At 44.4% G+C, this 18,347-nt stretch overlaps 2 protein-coding genes across 2 annotated transcripts in view; one reads left to right on the forward strand and one right to left on the reverse strand.

Annotated features, from left to right (window-relative positions):
• LOC124613446 (A disintegrin and metalloproteinase with thrombospondin motifs adt-2-like) overlaps window positions 1-1,828 on the forward strand; it is a 116,272-nt gene extending 114,444 nt beyond the window's left edge. Inside the window, exon 14 of the mRNA XM_047142148.1 lies at window positions 1,366-1,828. Coding sequence (XP_046998104.1) covers window positions 1,366-1,596 — 231 coding nt within the window. The 3' untranslated portion in view covers window positions 1,597-1,828. The remainder of the gene's footprint in view (window positions 1-1,365) is intronic.
• Window positions 1,829-13,147: 11,319 nt separating this feature from the next.
• Window positions 13,148-18,347, reverse strand: part of LOC124613981 — a 199,194-nt gene continuing 193,994 nt past the window's right edge. Inside the window, exon 16 of the mRNA XM_047142768.1 lies at window positions 13,148-17,284. Within this exon, the coding sequence (XP_046998724.1) occupies window positions 15,134-17,284 (2,151 nt within the window). The 3' untranslated portion in view covers window positions 13,148-15,133. The remainder of the gene's footprint in view (window positions 17,285-18,347) is intronic.

Here is an 18,347-nt window from a genome sequence, read left to right on the forward strand (position 1 = left end):
TAGGCCACACCACTCGCTCCTTTCGCCTCCATGATTTCTACCTCACCCTTTATGGTCATCCCATCCAGCTCACCCCCACCCTGAGATACCTTGGCCTCACACTCGACCGACACCTCACCTGGACCCCTCATCTCCAGACCATCCAGCAGAAAGCCCATTCCCGCCTCCACCTTCTGAAACTGCTGTCTGGCCGGACATGGGGATTGCATCCTTCTACCATCCTCCACACCTACAAATCCCTCATCCGTCCTATCCTTCGTTATGCCAGCGTTGCCTGGATCTCTGCCCCCACCCGCTTTTACAAGGCCTTCCAAATCCTCGAACGCCATGCGCTCCGCCTTGCCTTCCGTATCCACCTTCCTTCCCACACACGGCTCTTGTATGAACTGATCCCCTTCCCCCACCTCCTTCTGTTCCTCCAACACCTCCACATCGTTTACATTGTCTGCAGGCTTGATGCCCCCCACCCTCTGGTTTCCTCCTTCCTCTCCACCCCCCGCCCGTTGCCGCGCCTCTATCGCTGTATCCCTCCCTCTCTCCACCTCCAAACCCTCCATCTCCTTCATCAGGGCAATTTCCAGCGCCTCTCCCTCGCGGATGACGAACTTCGCCGTGACATCTACCCTTCCTTCCAACTGTAACCTGGCCTTGTTCCCCCCCTCCTCCCCAGGGCTCCCTTTTTCCTCTTCCCTCCTTCTCCCAGAGCGGATTTTCCACCTTGCCCCCCCCCCCCCCCCAGACCCTCCACCCCATAATTGCCTCTTTCCTTCCTACATCCCTCCCTAGCTGGCCCTCTTCAGCGCCCCCCCCCAAGCCATCTCCACCCTCTCTATTCCCTCCCTCCCTCCCTCTCTTCTTCCAGTCTCCCTCATCTCCTTACACCTGGCAGATCCTCCGTTTTGATCATCGTCAGTGTGCCACGTCAGTGTTGTGTTTAGTGCTGTTTCTCCTGTGCGTCAAGAGGTGTGATTTTAATTGCGTACTGCCTTGAGGCACGCTGTCAGTGTTTATGTGCTACGCCATCCGTCAATACTTTTTATGCTCCAGTCCTACTGTGCCTTGTGTTCTTTTAATTGTCGCAGTGTGTGGCTTTTTGTGTGCGCTACTTTTAAACAGTTTTTTATCTCCATTTTACAGTCGCCCCTGTTTTTGTCTATTGCCTTCCATGATGTTCCCCCTTTTTTATATCTGTGTTCACCATATTTTCTCCATCGTATATTTCTAAATGTCTTCTCTTGTTTGTTCTATGTTTTTCGGCTGAAGAGCAGCGCATATGCTGCTGCCAGCCCGCCCCGATGGGGAATTGAAATACAATAAAGAAAATAAAAACAAAAAACAAAAAAGTGTGTGGCCTCGGTGTTGCAGACGGGTCGCATGGGGAAGAGCCTGCCGCCCAGCGAGGACGTGCCGCTGCCGCAGAACGCGCCGCCCAAGCCGGGGCCCATCCCGGACGAGCTGCTGCGCTACCTGAGCGTGGGGCCGGACGGCAAGCCGCTGCTCACCACGCTGTCGCCCGGCTCCACCAAGCCGCCGCCCGACGAGGACTGGGCCGACCACGACTACCGCGAGCTGCCCGCCGGCGCCACGGGGCGCTGACTGGCATCACGTGGCATCCACCTCGCCACTCAATGGCCGGGCGGGCTGCTCTCTGTCAGTCAATAAAGGTGGCTTTCGCAGCCATTGTCGACGATGACAGAGCTTCTTGCGCATTAGAATCGCGTCATTCTTGTAGAATATTCACTTTGAACAATCCACAGCTCGTGGCCTACTGGTCAGCATCGCTGTATCTAGAGTGCGAGCTCCCACGTTCGTTTCTTGACCCGGTCGAAGATTATATTCCCTTCGAGTTTGTGTTGACCCACTCATTTCATCTCGCCTTCAATGACACGCAAGCCGTCAAAATTGTGTCAGACAGATATACACTGGCACCAGGAAGCCGAACATCCCCAGATGGCGTCTCGCGGCCGATAACGTATACAATCATTTCATTACTGTTTTTTTCAGTTGAGATGTTTTGGCCTTCTTGCTGAGGCTCAAATGGTTCAAATGGCTCGAAGCACTATGGGACTTACCATCTGCAATCATCAGTCCCCCTTGCTGGGGCGTTTCTCTACATGCGCCGCTACATACATACTCAACAAGCCACCTTAAGGTGCATGGCGGAGGGTGCCTTGCAGCACTGCTACTCATTCCAGTTCCTGTTCAACTCGCTAATAATAATAACAATTTTTTTTTCAATTTATTAGCTTTCGAGCCGTGCCCATTCATGAATTCCAATAGTAATGTCAATTATGACGATACAAATGCAAGGACAACGCAACTACCAGTCCCCAAGCGGAGGCCGGCCGGTATGGCCGAGCGGTTCTAGGCGCTTCAGTCTGGAACCGGGCGACCGCTACGGTTGCAGGTTCGAATCCTGTTTCGGGCATGGATGTGTGAGATGTCCGTAGGTTAGTTAGGTTTAAGTAGTTCTAAGTTCTAGGGGACTGATGACCTCAGATGTTAAGGCCCATAGTGCTCAGAGCCATTTGAACCATTTGAACCCAAGCGGAAAAAATCATGTCGTCCTCCCTCTGACAACTGACTTTTGACTTCAAGGGGCACTTCCGCAATACTCGCGCGTTGATTTGGTAACAAATGTTGCAACATGCCCCTGAATTGCTTGGATGTGTTCCTGTAGTCCGACCTGCTCGGTTCCGAGACTGAGAGCAGTAGGCGTACTTAAGAACGGGTTACACAAGTGTCTCATACGCGGTCTCCTTTATGGATGAGCTACACTTTCCTAATATCCTCTCAAAAACCGAATTCGAGTATTGGCCTTCAGTGCAGCCGACCTTACGTGCTTGTTCCATTTCATATCGCTTTGCAACGTGACTCCTAGATATTCAATCGATGTGACTGTCAAGCAGTAAACCCCTGATATTGTATTCGAAGACAACATGATCACTTTTCCACCTCGTCAGCAGTACTAAAATGGTTCAAATGGCTCTGAGCACTATGGGACTCAACTGCTAAGGTCATTAGTCCCCTAGAACTTAGAACTAGTTAAACCCAACTAACCTAAGGACATCACAAACATCCATGCCCGAGGCAGGATTCGAACCTGCGACCGTAGCGGTCTTGCGGTTCCAGACTGCAGCGCCTTTAACCGCACGGCCACTTCGGCCGGCGTCAGCAGTACTAGGTATTTTCCCACATTAAGAGCATGCTTCCATTTATCACATGGAATAACTCTGTCCAAATCATCATGAATCCTCGTGCAGTCAGCCATGACACTTTGCCGTACATTATAGCGTCACAGATTACCGCTCGCCCTGCCAGATCGCTTATGTACGAGGGTTGGGACTTAAACAGTGGCAACTACTTATTTACAGCTCGTACAAAATAGATACGTGTTTCAAAGTTTTACTGACCTTCAGAGTACTCACCAGCAATGTGTATAGCCGGTTGCCAGCGATGTGGAAGTCGTAGGATACTCTTAGCAGTGCCAGGAGTGTTGACAGTTCGAGCGGCGCGGTCTATTGCCCGACGAATTTGTAGCAGTTCTGAAGCGAATGACGTGAAGTATTTCCGTCAGTTTAGAAATCAAGGGGAACTCACGAGAGCTTAAGTCAGGGGAGTGCAGCAGGTGGTATAGCAGTTGGCAGCGCCATCAGTCAAACAAATCAGTAACAGCTTGCACTGTACGTGCCTGAGCATTGTCCTGCAAAATGATGGTCAGGTCCTGCAGAAAGTGTCATCACTTCTGTCTTTATGCTGCTCATTTTTGGAACACAACCTTCGACCAGCTTAAGAGACAGAAGTGATGACAGTTTCTGCAGGAGCTGACCATCATTTTGCAGGACAATGCTCAAGCACGTACAATGTAAGCTGTTACTGATTTGTTTCACTGATGGGGTGCTAGGTGCTATACCACCTACTGCACTCCCCTGACGTGAACCCTAGTGAGTTCAACTCGATTTTTAAACTGAAGGAAACACATCACGGCACTCGCTTCAGAACTGCTATGAACTCGTCGTGCAATAGACCGCGCCGCTCGCTTTGTCAGCACAACTGGCACTGCTGAGAGTATCCTACGACTTGCACATCGCTGGCAACGGGTTATACACAATGCAGGCGACTACTCTGAAGGTCAGTAAAATTTTGAAACACGTATCTATTTTGTACGTACTGTAAATAAAGAGTTGCCACTATTAAAGTTCCAACCCTCTTATATAGAGTCCTAGAACGGTCCTATCATACTTCAGTGGAACACTGCGACGATAACCTTGTCTCTGATGAACGTTCCATTTGCAGACACTGACTGCACATTGTGCCGTACCATGAAAAATCCGTTATCTGAGTACACGTTTGTTGCCGTATAGATTATTCGCTATTCAGTGCCTTTGCTATGAGTGATGAAAGCATTCACCCGCGTACTATGGACGGGTTACTGTAGAAAGCCGCAACGTTGTTTCAACAGGTACCTTCTGCAGTCACGCACAACAGGACTTCAGTCTCGAAGGCGATAGAAAGTTACTTTCAAGCCTGTACCCCCCACAAAAATACAAATAAAAAATCCCAAATTCACCTCTGGTACACCTCATAGCGTCTCTAAGCATGTCAAAAATCTATTCTTAATTTTAATTACGACCAGAGTTATGTTAATTTTTTTCTTTTTTTTTGGAAATGGGTGAAATTTTTTTCCTTCGGCAACATCTTCAAACCTACCACGCCAGATCTCGAAAACTGTTGAACTTACAGCAATATTTTGGTTTTGAAGGTTACCAGGTTCCTTTAACTGCAACGAATCTTTCCAAAATTGCATATTGTATTGCATTTGCTACGTGCAGGCCTTACAAGACTTTTTTCTCATTTTCGTAACAAATACTTGATTCGTAAAAAGTATGAAGTCCTAATTTTCGAGTATGGTACGGACCTCTGTAGTGTCTCCAATATGCCGCGCCCCTCCTGTTCCATCGTACATCGTAAGGTATGTGAAACTAAACATTACACGAATCTCGTAGTGGAACGGACTGCAGGAACAGTTCTGTGCGCACAGGAAGTACCTACACAGTGAGAACGAACAATGCCAGACCCCCATTGATGTATTGCTAACAGGACAGTCAAGCCCGCTAGCTGTCAGATTCCAAATTGTTTAAACAGAACTATAGAGTGATGTGTAGATAAGAAGGTGGGTCGTAAGGCAATGTGCATTAGCAAGGAGCGATGTACCACGTGGCACTAAAGCCAATAGCCTCATTCTGCTTCAACTGCCAGTGTTCCCCTCGCTGCGTGCTTTGAACATTGTGCACTGGTTCAAATGGCTCCGAGCACTATGCGACTTAACTTCTGAGGTCATCAGTCGCCTAGAACTCAGAACTTATTAAACCTAACTAACCTAAGGGCATCACACACATGCATGCCCTAGGTAGGATTCGAACCTGCGACCGTAGCAGCAGCACGGTTCCAGACTGTAGCGCCTAGAACCGCACGGCCACTCCGGCCGGCTGTGCACTGGTGTTCTTGTCTGTTTAGGTACGGTGAGGATGTTTAGCCACTCTTCTCTTCGTTATGGACGACGTAAAGAAAACATGACAAGTACTGCGGTGCCAAACAATGGCGACAATTTTCCGAGTACATACAATTTTCGAGAGAGCGTGAGAAACAGAAACAGTTGCCCAGTGGGTCACCTCAGCGTAGGATTGCCAACGGCTGGAGTGTGTGGTCTAGAACAGAGATAGAGAACACACTGGTGGCACCACAAAACACAGGGCTTTTCATCAATATCTTTATGGTCTCAGAACACGAATGCCCGAAAATTACAGGCGTACAGAAAAATTGCACAAATCAGTGGATGGAGCATCTCTTCAAGTTTAGATTTGTAACATGTGCTGTGGCGTATTTACACTAGGGGATAAGGGCGTCAGAACGTGCAGGCAAGTCATCCGCTCTGTAATGTCGCATCGAATTAGTTCAGGCCTGTAGATGGGATGCAAAACGAACAGATCTGCAAAGCGGGCTGCTGTCAACATTTGCATAGGACTACTGACTTTTGCTGCGTCACAATCTGTGCTCACAAGTGAGCTACAAACTTGTGGAGATTCTGTATCCTCTGATACGTGTTCATTTTCTGTGTGTCTTGTAGTTTTCGCTCAGAAGTCTTCTGAAACCACAGAGATTCTTTAGAGTAACCCTGTATTCGCTATCTCGCTCTGTGCAAAACGTGTTATGCACCTGCCTTCGTACACGCACGCAAGTACAGTGTCTGGGATGTGTTTGTTCGTGACGCCTTGTTTGTGAGTATTGGGAAAATCATCTGACATAAAGGTTTTAAGCCATTCATATTTTCCAGCAATCACTAAATATATTTCAAGATCGACTAAAGGTCAAAAATGTTCAAATGTGTGTGAATTCCTGAAGGACCAAACTGCTGAGCTCATCGGTCCCTAGACTTACACAATACTTACACTAACTCGAACTAACTTATGCTAAGGACAACACACACACCCATGCCCGAGGGAGGACTCAAACCTCCGGCGGGAGGGGCCGCTCAATCCGTGAAATGGCGCCTCTTAACCGCGCTGCCACTCCACGCGGCGACGAATGGTCAACCAGATCCTTTACGGACGACTGGAGCGTACGAAATTACGTGCAAGTGTAATAAAATTCACACTGTAAGAGAATACTTAAAAAGTAAAAGAATACTTAAAATAGCGTGAATGACAGGTGGCTCTCAAGCAAATTAGCATGTCGACTGCAGCAGTGTATAGAAAAATGTGTGGTCGGTATATAGGCTTTGCTAATATTCATGTAAGCACAATATCAGTGTAAACGAAAAGCTAGACGGTCCGTTGAAATACGTAAACGTACGAACAGTTCCAGTTGTAACGATGGCGACTTTTAAATAATGGGAGCATGGCTGCCTAGCTCCAGTGCTACGAAAGCACTAGAGGCGTTTGCAGAGATCAGCATTAACACAAACAAGGTGACGATCATAACCCGCCCTCCAACCTCTCGTAACCCAGGGAGCGATTGCTCCAGTCACGGCAACGTCGTTCGACAGCTTCTCATCAATATATGAGGTGGTAAACACGTGCAGTATTATCCTTAAATTAATGACAGTGCGCCTCACTCTGAAGTCAGTTCACACAACAACAAGAATGCCAAAACGTCGAGTCCGAGGATTCTACAAGAATGACGCGGAACCAGTAACCAAGAACATTTGGCATCATTCTCTTCATTATGTTCCTAATTGTGTACGATGATCCACATCAGGACAAGTAGAGGCTGCTGAAAAAATTTGTGGCTAGTCTCGCATTGCAGCAACCATTAATAGACGTGATAAAATTTAATTCTAGTCATACACGTATTAGCCTGTTCATTTTTGATTATTACTTTCTTGATAATAATCTCTCCAGTTCTGTGTAAATGTGGGCTTTAACATTCAGACATGTGATTCGAAGAGTTACATTCGTTCCTCAAGCTCAGGTCATATGCATAGATGTAGCCACAGAGACATTTATATCTAGGCTATGGATTCTGTGTTTAAATAATGCGTTTTTAGGACTTTTAGCGTAATTTTCCACTTACCTCTTTTTAAGTATAGTATAATCATCTATTTTAGAGAAATAAATTTTATACTATTATTGATTATATTAGTGCTAACTTCTTGGTAATGTGTTGGCGAACCAAGTAAATAAATGGTAGGGAAAAATACTATTTTCAGTTACGTTCTACGATATGTGTATTACTTTTTCATATCAATGAGAAATATGTATTAAGTAATAAATAAACGATACTTTAGTTTACTAAAATACTTTTTTATTGTTGCACAATTAATTTTTAATCCTGTTGATCCATTTTCAATACCTGACATCACGAAGGGTCACATTATACAAGGCAGTTCTATACCACCTTTTTTGAGTCATCAGTCTTCTGCCTGATTTGATGCGGCCCGCCATGAATTCCTCTCCTGTGCCATCCTCTTCATCTCAGAGTAGCACTTGCAATCTACATCCTCTATCAACGGCGTCATTGAATGAACAAACAGGAGCGTGTGGTCAGCACACCACTCTCCTGGTCGTTGTCGGGTTTCTTGACTATGGAACAGCTACTAATCAGTGGAGTATCTCCTCAGTTGGCCTCACGAGGCTTAGAGCATCCTGCAGCAATCCTCTCACTAAGGGAAGATCCCTAGCAGTACCGGGAATAGAAGCTGGATCACATGCAGATCAGTCAGTTACAGAGGTGGACTTGGGATGTGGTAGTATGGACCAAAACTATAGAAACATATCCAGTAAACATGGGGTCTAAAATACATTGTTACAGCGTAAGGTCAAGCGCCGGAACGCCAGTCCGAAACGAGAGAGCAGAAGGGGCTGCGAATAAGACGTCAGGGATTTGCACGCTGACCCAACCCTCTCCAGGACGACAATACGACGACAGCGCCCTCTGCGCGAAGACGACATAAGCGCCGCGCCGACTGGCCGTGGCCCAGTTCACCGACGTCAACAGCAACATGGAGATTAGACACTTCGAGATCAGCGACTTAGGAATTGTATGTGTTGTTGTGGTCTTCAGTCCCGAGACTGGTTTGATGCAGCTCTCCATGTTACTCTATCCTGTGCAAGCTTCTTCATTTCCCAGTACTTACTGCAACCTACATCCCTTCTGAACCTGCTTCGTGTATTCATCTCTTGGTCTCCCTCTACGATTTTTACCCTCCACGCTGTCCTCCAATGCTAAATTTGTAATCCCCTGATGTCTCAGAACATGTCCTACCAACCGGTCCCTTCTTCTTGTCAAGTTGTGCCACAAACTTCTCTTCTCCCCATTTCTATTCAATACCTCCTCATTAGTTATGTGATCTACCCATCTAATCTTCAGCATTCTCCTGTAGCACCACATTTCGAAAGCTTCTATTCTCTTCTTGTCCAAACTATTTATCGTCCAAGTTTCACTTCCATACATGGCTACACTCCATACAAATACTTTCAGAAACGACTTCCTGACACTTAAATCTTTACTCGATGTTAACAAATTTCTCTTCAGAAACGCTTTCCTTGCCATTGCCAGTCTACATTTTATATCCTCTCTCCTTCGACCATCATCAGTTATTTTGCTCCCCAAATAGCAAAACTCCTTTACTACTTTAAGTGTCTCATTTCCTAATCTAATTCCCTCAGCATCACCCGACTTAATTCGACTACATTCCATTATCCTCGTTTTGCTTTTGTTGATGTCCTTATATCTAACTTTCAAGACACTGTCCAATCCGTTTAACTGCTCTTCCAAGTCCTTTGCTGTCTCTGACAGAATTACAATGCCATCGGCGAACTTCAAGGTTTTTATTTCTTCTCCATGGATTTTAATACCTACTCCAAATTCTTCTTTTGTTTCCTTTACTGCTTGCTCAATATACAGATTGAATAACATCGGGGAGAGGCTACAACCCTGTCTCACACCCTGCCCAACCACTGCTTCCTTTTCATGCCCCTCGACTCTTATAACTGCCATCTGGTTTCTGTACAAACTGTAAATAGCCTTTCGCTCCCTGTATTTTACCCCTGCCACCTTTAGAATTTGAAAGAGAGTATTCCAGTCAACATTGCCAAAAGCTTTCTCTAAGTCTACAAATGCTAGAAACGTAGGTTTGCCAGGAATTGTATATACTGATGAGATTTTATTTTGTGTGTCGCCCTTTGCTTGCGACACACCTGTTTAACAGAAAGATTAGTATTGTAATCGTTTCCTTTTGTAATAAAATTCATTAAGACTGTTTACTTGAATTGTTGTCTAGCGATCCGAGAAAGCAGAGTTCCTAGGTACCCCATATTTGACGAGCAGACAGGATGCAACATGCATAACTGAAGAGCTGTGAGCACTTGTTTATCTTCCATTCTCTGAAACACATCACTTCTACTGCAAGCTCTTTGCTATTAAAAAAGACCTATATAACACAGTAAACAAATGAGGGCATATTCCTCCGTTATTGTACATGGATGTAGCATGCAGTTGTGTTGTTACTGCACGTCGTATTTACAGTTCTGACAAAGTGCAGCGCATACGTTAATTTTAATGCAAACAGTTTGTGTTTTGATAAATTTGTAAAATGGTTTTGCATTGTAGTTTTGTCTTTGCACTTACCATCGTAATGGAAGCCTATTGGAAATGGTGGACATGATCTTCTGTTATGGTATAACAAAATGGAAGCAACCGTCGAGCGCATTCCCTGTATGCTGAAAAATGTCTAGAACGCAGGGTACCATCTGCACATTATTCAGCCGTCTTTTACAGCGAACAGCAGATTTACGTTCTGTTAGAATTAGCGTATGCGCTGCATGTAGCCAGATCTGTGAATAGGGTGTACAGTAACAACACTAGCAGATGTTTACTGCATGCTGTATCCATGGACAACAACGGAGGAATGTGTCCTCATTTGTTTACTGCATTCTGTAGGTCGTTCGTAGAAGCAGAGAGCTTGTAGTAGAAGCGATGTTTCACAGTAGCGAAGATGAGCAAGTGCTCTAGCTCTTCAGCTCTGCGTTTTAGAGGCCAATTTAATGGACATTTTTCTTGTCTTGCGCCATACTACCAACTCTCAAAGTATGGAATACTTTTTTTAACACCCCGTATATATATATATATATATATATATATATATATATATATATATATAGCAAGCAGTAAAGGAAAAAGAGGAAAAATTTGTTACAGGAACTGAACTTCAAAGAGAAGAAATAAAAAGTTTGAGGTTAACAGATAACACTAATTCTGCCAGAGACAATAAAGAAATTGGATGATCGCTTGAACGGAATGGATAGCGTCTTGAAAAGATGATACACGAGGAACGCAAATAAAATTAAAACAATGATAATCACGCGTGTAGTCGCATTGAATCAGGCAATGCAGAGCTAGTTGTATTAGGAAAGGAGATACTAAATGGAGTATATGTCTTTTCTATTTTCCCAGCAAAATACCTGACGACGGCAGAAACAAAAAGGATGTAAAATACTGATTAGGAATTACAAGATATAAATCTGAATATTCGGAAGTATTTTCTGTAAGTATTTGTCTGAAGAGTAGCTGTTATGGAAGTGAAACGTGTACCATAAGCTGCGCGAAGAAGAGTGCTCAAGATTATCTGGATAAGTTGAATCGAATTAGAGAGAGAAGTGCTTTAGGAAGCAAGTTGACTAACATAAGAGATACATTGTTGGAACACGTTCTGAGACATCAAGGAATAGTCAGTTTGGTAACAAGGGGAAGAGTAAGGAATAAAAATTCCAGGAGAGGCGTGACTACTGTAAGCAGGTTCTAACGGATATAGTGTACACTAGCTCTGTAATGAAGAAGACATTTACAAGGGTAGGCTAGCGTGGACAGTCTCATCAAACCAGTTTTCTAACTGAAAACCAGAAACAAAACAATGTATATCGCTTGGTTAAATAATAATGAGATGATTACTTTTTCTACGTACTATTGTGAAAGTCTCTGTTTTACTTAACAACATCGACAAAAATTCACCGAGTCGCAAATTTCTCGTTTATTCCATTGCGTTTGCGTAACACCAGTGTGTATTAACTACTGACTTTTTACGTGAACATCTGGGGAGGGGGTTGTATCTCGAACCACTCTTCCACCTCTAGCCAGCTAAGTAACATATCTCTGTTCTGAAATAAAAAAAAAATTCTCCGGAAAGGTAAGGTTTTCTAAATGTGAAAAAATGCTCATATGTCTAGGAAAAAAACATTTCATTGAAACTTTTTAAAGTGTTGTAATCGAGAAGATCTTGTCTGTACTGTGTTTCTTAGTAAATCTGTTACCTTATTACTCTACGACATATCAATAATCGGTTAGAGAATTCAACATACCAAGAAGTGTTATGGAAGATAAGTTATAAGTTAAAACATTTTGAAACAAACCTAAAATTATATATAACAACAAACCTAAAATTCTGAAAGTCTTTCGGCAAAAATGGCGTTGCTTGGTGGATTTTTAGTTCCGATAGGTATGTGTAGTTACTGTTGGCGTGTGAGTTTTCATAAAAAGGATCGGCTGAGTAGAAAAATTTTCAGAGGACGAAGAGAACAAAAAATGGAAAGATTTTGGCATGGAAGGGACCGTCAAGCAGGAAGGCACAGTGATAAAACGCTAGATTCATTTCCAGGAGAACCAGAGTTCAAATACACAGTTTCACAGCTGATTTAAATGTTATGGAACGTCAGGGGACATTTATTTGCGTGTTATTTTCGAGACTGGCTAAGAAAGGAAAATGAAGATGAAGAATACGGATTAGTTAGTAACACAATCACCTAATAGAACAAGATGGTGGAATATCATTTTAAGTTACAAAGCAAAAGACTTAAAACGCAGATGGTTCTGAGACCACATAGCAGGGTGCGTCAGAGACAGATCATTGTTTGGTGTGTGTGAGTGCTTTTTATTATATTTTATTTTTTATTACTAGTATTTTAAATGTAACCTCTTGTGTATACGTTTTAATTAACAACAACTTGACAATTCACTATTACCTTCAAAAAGTTTGAATAAATCATTAACGTTAATATCGCGTCTTTATTTTCTCGTAGTCCACTTGAAATTTTTGTTTAAAGAAAAAATATCTTACAGCAATCGTTGCATTTCTGTTGTTTTGTTTCTCTAGTCTACATCTGAAAGTATTTCAAACAATTTGTAGCATAGAATATAGAAAATTTGCTGCAAGAAGACCTAAAAATAATGTAGGTCGTTAAAAATATATCTTCCAGCGGATACAAAATGCTCACTGATATAATCAGTATTTTTATCATTTATTAGATTATTATTAATTCCTTGTCTAATGTTAACTTGAAAGATATACTGATGATTCAGCTATGAATTCACATTCTTTAAATATTTTAATTCTTGCATTTCAGCTGAAGAAAAGATTTAGTAAAAAAGAAGGTTTTGCCAGATCACGTTAGCATAACCCTGAATAGTTCACACAACCAATACCTTGACCAGTTCGTTCTTGTCAGATGTAGATAACTACACAAATACGTTGGCGACGACTTGGTGGAGTATCCTTGCAGTATTGTACAGCGTGACGAGTTTGGGAAAACTAGCGATGTGAAGGATGAGCAGGCTCCAGCTTCATCAGTTGGTTAGATCACAAGAAAAGAATGTACACATGTTCATATTTTTATTGAAAAAATGTGTCTTCTTGACGGAGTTCAGATACACCAGTACATAGTATTCTAAAAACAGCAACACAACTGACAAAATCAGGATAGCTTACTTTAAAAAACTAAATAATTTTGAAAACAAATTCGATTATTATTCAAGGAAAAAGTCTTTTAAAAAATACGAAACTAACTAATGGTTTAAGCACAAAATTATAGATTCAAATACAACAACGCAACATAAAATACAAAATGAACACCACAAATATTTTCTTCCATCGTCTGTTAGTGTTAATACCCTTAGTTGGGTATAATTTATATAAAACAACTTAAATATCCATATGATTACACTAATAAGTAATTATGATTCTAAGGATCACAAGATATACAAATAATTAATAACAAATTCGTAACGAAAATAAAGCTAGTAATTACATAAAACGTCAGTGGATACTGAAAGGAAAATGTCTCGTGCCAGTTATTAATCTGAAATTCGCAGAAAGGTTCTACGTATAAAATTTTTTTACAGGAGTTAAAAAAACTATCGATAAATTGCATCACAGTTTACACTTTGTAACATCAAAGACGAAATGCCTGCAATACTGAGCAATCTCGAGAAAACTCTGACTAATAAACAGATATGGCATTGGATTGTCTCTCTCAGCAATTTGAAATGCTTCGATGTTTCTCGTGAAAGTGATGGAGGAAGCAGAAGTGACGCTTGTGTATTGCATTATATTTTGTTTACAATAACCGAATTTGTGAACTGTTTCAAGTAATCACTTATGAAATAAGATATGTAATTAAATTACATTGTTTACAGTCATTTCGTCACTTACGTACAACTATCTATTCTTGTTTTCGCTAAATCTATAGCGTTTTTTTAACAGACTAAAACTAAAATTACCCATCGTGAAAGAGAACGCAGCGAAAGAAGAGATGGCGCTCAACTCTCACCTGAAGAATTTACTGTTATCTTGTCCCTCAGAACGAGTGACCTGGTGACAGACGACTAAGCAAATGTTGTTTTCTACAGCTAATCACTGAGATTCCCTTACCAATGGCACAATTGATCTATAGCAGTCGACGTAAAATGTGCGTGCCATTCTAAAATAAGTTTAAAAGTCTTGAATTAGAGTGGTAAGAACGTCAGTATGAACATTATTATTTTCTGTTTCCTTTAGAGAACAAGTGTTCTACAAACCTCACATATGTTTCAGTCATTCTTCAACTTGATTGTTACGTGAAGGTAATAATCGATAGCGGTATCATACACCAGTTCAGAAAACTGTACAATACTAAATCAGACTTCTTTGACTTAGAGTTTTGTTTGGAGCCACGGATAACTAAACCAAATAGCTTTGTTATACAACCTTTGACACAACACTTTCACGTAAACTTCGTCACCTTCGCTGTGTAGATGCTCACACAGAAATGTAATGATACTTCTCTTTAGTGGAGCTACCTACTTAAGTACACATTTCGTTTAACACTTGTGCTTCCACCTTCACTGTATCTGTTTTCATATGGCTATTAAAGTGTACAGGGAAAGTAACTGCAGTACGGAAAATTACGCCAAATAACACCATATCATCTGCTGAAATAGTGTTACCATTAGCTCAAAGCCACGAAATGCTGTTTCATTTCCACATAAGTGCTTAAAAATATAAAAGTAAATGTTTCAATCTTGACTGAAAAGTATAACGTCGCGTGTAATAAAATTGCTTCTCAGAATTAAATACTATGGACTGTAATGTGTGAGGGATGTAGAACTGATTGGAGAATAAGCTGTGTTATAGTAATACTGAAAAAGGGTATATGGACGGCTCCAAAGGGGAAAAAAACAGCACCGATAGTAAGGAAGGGAATAGATGTGTGGAAGGCCAAGACATTGGACAGAAGAGCTGCATAGAAGAATGCTTTGGTAATAGTTAGACAAGAAAAGTGCTGTCAGATAGTGTGACACTGACGTTCCTTCCAGAGTGGCTCGCTCAGGCTGCAGCATATGGGAAAATGACGAGCGCGTTCCCGGACCAGACGAAGCCGCTGTTATCTGGCGTGAACGTGCCCTGCAGTATAATGGGCACCTTAGTAGCCGCTGTGGGGTCTGCAGGGTCGCCTTCGAACAACCCCTTCATCGTGCTCTTCGTGGGCGCGACGCTGCGGTAGAAGACTGGTGATGTGAAGTTGACGCCTGGTTGCACCATGGTAGGCGGGGGTGCCTTCCACAGGGGTGTGCCAGACAGCGAGAACTCACCGCTCGACCACTCCACGTCGATATCGGGGTCCACAGTGGCCATTACTGATACTGGAAGTTTGTACGTGCCCTTCAACTTGATAGCTCCTGCAGCACCACCAGGAGCCATTGAAGCTGACCACGTGATGGACAGTGCAGCTGCTGTTGTGGGATCAGTGGGCTGTGGATCGACCAGACTACTGTTGAAGAATGGCACTGGCAGTGTTACCGGCACCTGTCCAGACCACACATTCAGGTATGTCGGGCGCATCTTTGTCGTGTTTGTTGCTGTATCATTGTAATAAAGATCTTCGGGGTCTAGCGTGAAGTTGGCGTTGATGTAGCCTGTGATGCCTGTTAGGCCAACGGCGCCACCTCCACCGCCACCAGATTTGCCACCCGCGGGCTTTCCGCCTTTGCCATCCTTCTTGCCTCCTGCATCATCTTTTTTGTCTGTTTTTCCTCCTTTACCACCTTTTCCTCCTTTAGCGCCTTTACCATCCTTTCCATCCTCAGCAGCAGCGCCTTCAAATAGGAATTGCATCGGTGGAGTGGTTGGTATCCTTGGTATTGAGGCAACCACTTTGCCAGACCAGAGGAACATAGTTTTGTCCGGCGAATAGGTTCCCTGAAGGATGACTGGTGCACGAACAGCTCCAGCTGCAATGGCAGACTCCTCAGCGAGCTCGATGGCGGCATCCCTGGCTGTCATCTGGATTCCAGACAGCAACGATTTGCCATTGTCGAGGACGGTAGCTCCGCTAAAGAAGATGGGCGACGTGAAAGTACGATCAGGAGTCACCACACCATCTATCGACACGTTCCAGAGCAGCTGTACGTTAAACTGGAAGTCGCCGCGCCACCAATCGATGGAGAAGTTGAACGGTCCGACACCGTGGACATACCTGGGAACTGAGAAGGTGCCCTGTAGCATTGCTGTGCCCGCTACTGGGTCAGACGTCATGGAACCTTGCCAAGTCACGCCGTGGCCGAATACCATCGGAGTGAAAGCCGTCTCCGTAAGTGCAGCCGTCGGATACTGGAAGGAATCGAACGGACGGCTGGGAATGGCCGCCGGCAGGCTACCGTCCCACATGGTGACGCGCCCGCCGCCACTGTCGCTGGATCCACGTACGTATCCAGAAGTGACCATGCCACCGAGTCGGGCCGTCCACGAGAAAGGTCCGAAGCCACTCACTGGAAAGAGCGAAGCAGGCGCCCGAGGAGCCACGTTGCTGCTTTCACCCATCATTGGGGCCTTCTTCTTGAACATCACGATAGCGTTGCCATTCCAGTAGAAGGTCGTCTTGTCAGGAGAGAAGTTGCCTTGCAAGATGACAGGTACACGCAAGCCAGAGTCACCTACGGCATCGACAGCGGTGGCCAGCTGCAGCATCACGTCGTCACTGACCGTCATTGCTGGCTTGTCGTCACCGCCGTCGACCTTTTTGTCCTTCGCTTTCTTTTCTTTCACTGGAGGAACCTTGATCTGCTGGAAGTATATTGGGGAAGAGTAGACGAGGTTGGGGTCGACCAGGCCATCTATCGTAGCGTTCCACAAGAGCTTACAACGTAGGGAGAACTGCCCTTGGGTCCAGCTGATGGAGAAGTTGAGTGGAGGTCCGTGAGTGTAGGATGGTGCAGAGAAGGAGCCCACGAAGGAGACCTCCAGAGGCGACAGCACTGTGGCACTGCCGTGCCAGACGACGCCGCTTCCGTAAACGGGCGGCGTTCCCAAGGGGTCTGTCGGCGCGGTGACGACCGGGCGCGCATCGAACGCAGGTAGTGGGATAGCGGCTGGTAGGGTGCCCGTCCACAGCGTCGCCTTGGAGGTCGCCACCCAGCCTGACGTCACCGCCAGCCCTAGGGCGCCAGGGCGAGCCAGGCCTCCTGTAGCGGCCGTCACCTGCCGGAAAAGAGGAAAGCAATTACCGTACTGCACACAAGGCTACAGGCCCGCAATAGTCGGGTCACCAACCTTAGGGAGACTTCTACTTGAAGGATTCTTGTGTTTGTGAAATGTACCATAGTTCCACAACCAAGTGGCTAGTGTTTGTAGGAACTTTGTATGTTCGCCCCCTAAAACTAGAACATGTACAAAACACTCCGAAAACCAGTGTACAGTGTATGGGGGAGGTAACACCGTTCCAATATTATCGATTTGCTTTCCCACTCCATTTGCGTGTTGATATGAATAATCTTTTGAAGAGTACAACATCATAAACCTATGGAAATTCTAATATACACTACTGGCCATCAAAATTGCTACACCACGAAGATGACGTGCTACAAGCGCGAAATTTAACCGACAGGAAGAAGATGCTGTGACACGCAAATGATTAGCTTTTCAGAGTATTCACACAAGGTTGGCGCCGATGGCAACACCTACAACGTGCTGACATAAGGAAAGTTTCCAAACGATTTATCCTGCACAAACAGCAGTTGACCGGCGTTGCCTGGTGAAAAGCTGTTGTGATGCCTCGTGTAAGGAGGAGAAATGGGTACCATAACGTTTCCGACTTTGATAAAAGTCAGATTGTAGCCTATCGCGATCGCGGATTATCGTATCGCGACATTGCTGCTCGCGTTGGTCGAGATTGAATGACTGTTAGCAGAATATGGAATCAGTGTATTCAGGAGGGTAATACGGAACGCCGTGCTGGATCCCAACGGCCTCGTATTACTAGCAGTCGAGATGACAGGCGTCTTATCCGCATGGCTGTAACGGATCGTGCAGCCACGTCTCGATCCCTGAGTCAACAGATGGGGACGTTTGCAAGACAACAACCGTCTGCACGAACAGTTCGACGATGTTGGCAGCAGCATGGACTGTCAGCTCGGAGACCATGGCTGCGGTACCCTTGACGCTGCATCACAGACAGGAGCACCTGTGATGGGGTACTCAACGACGAACCTGGGTGCACGAATGGCAAAACGTCATTTTTTTCGGATGAGTCCAGGTTCTGTTT

The sequence above is a fragment of the Schistocerca americana genome, chromosome 4 (genome assembly GCF_021461395.2).
Source record: "Schistocerca americana isolate TAMUIC-IGC-003095 chromosome 4, iqSchAmer2.1, whole genome shotgun sequence".
NCBI lineage: Eukaryota > Metazoa > Arthropoda > Insecta > Orthoptera > Acrididae > Schistocerca > Schistocerca americana.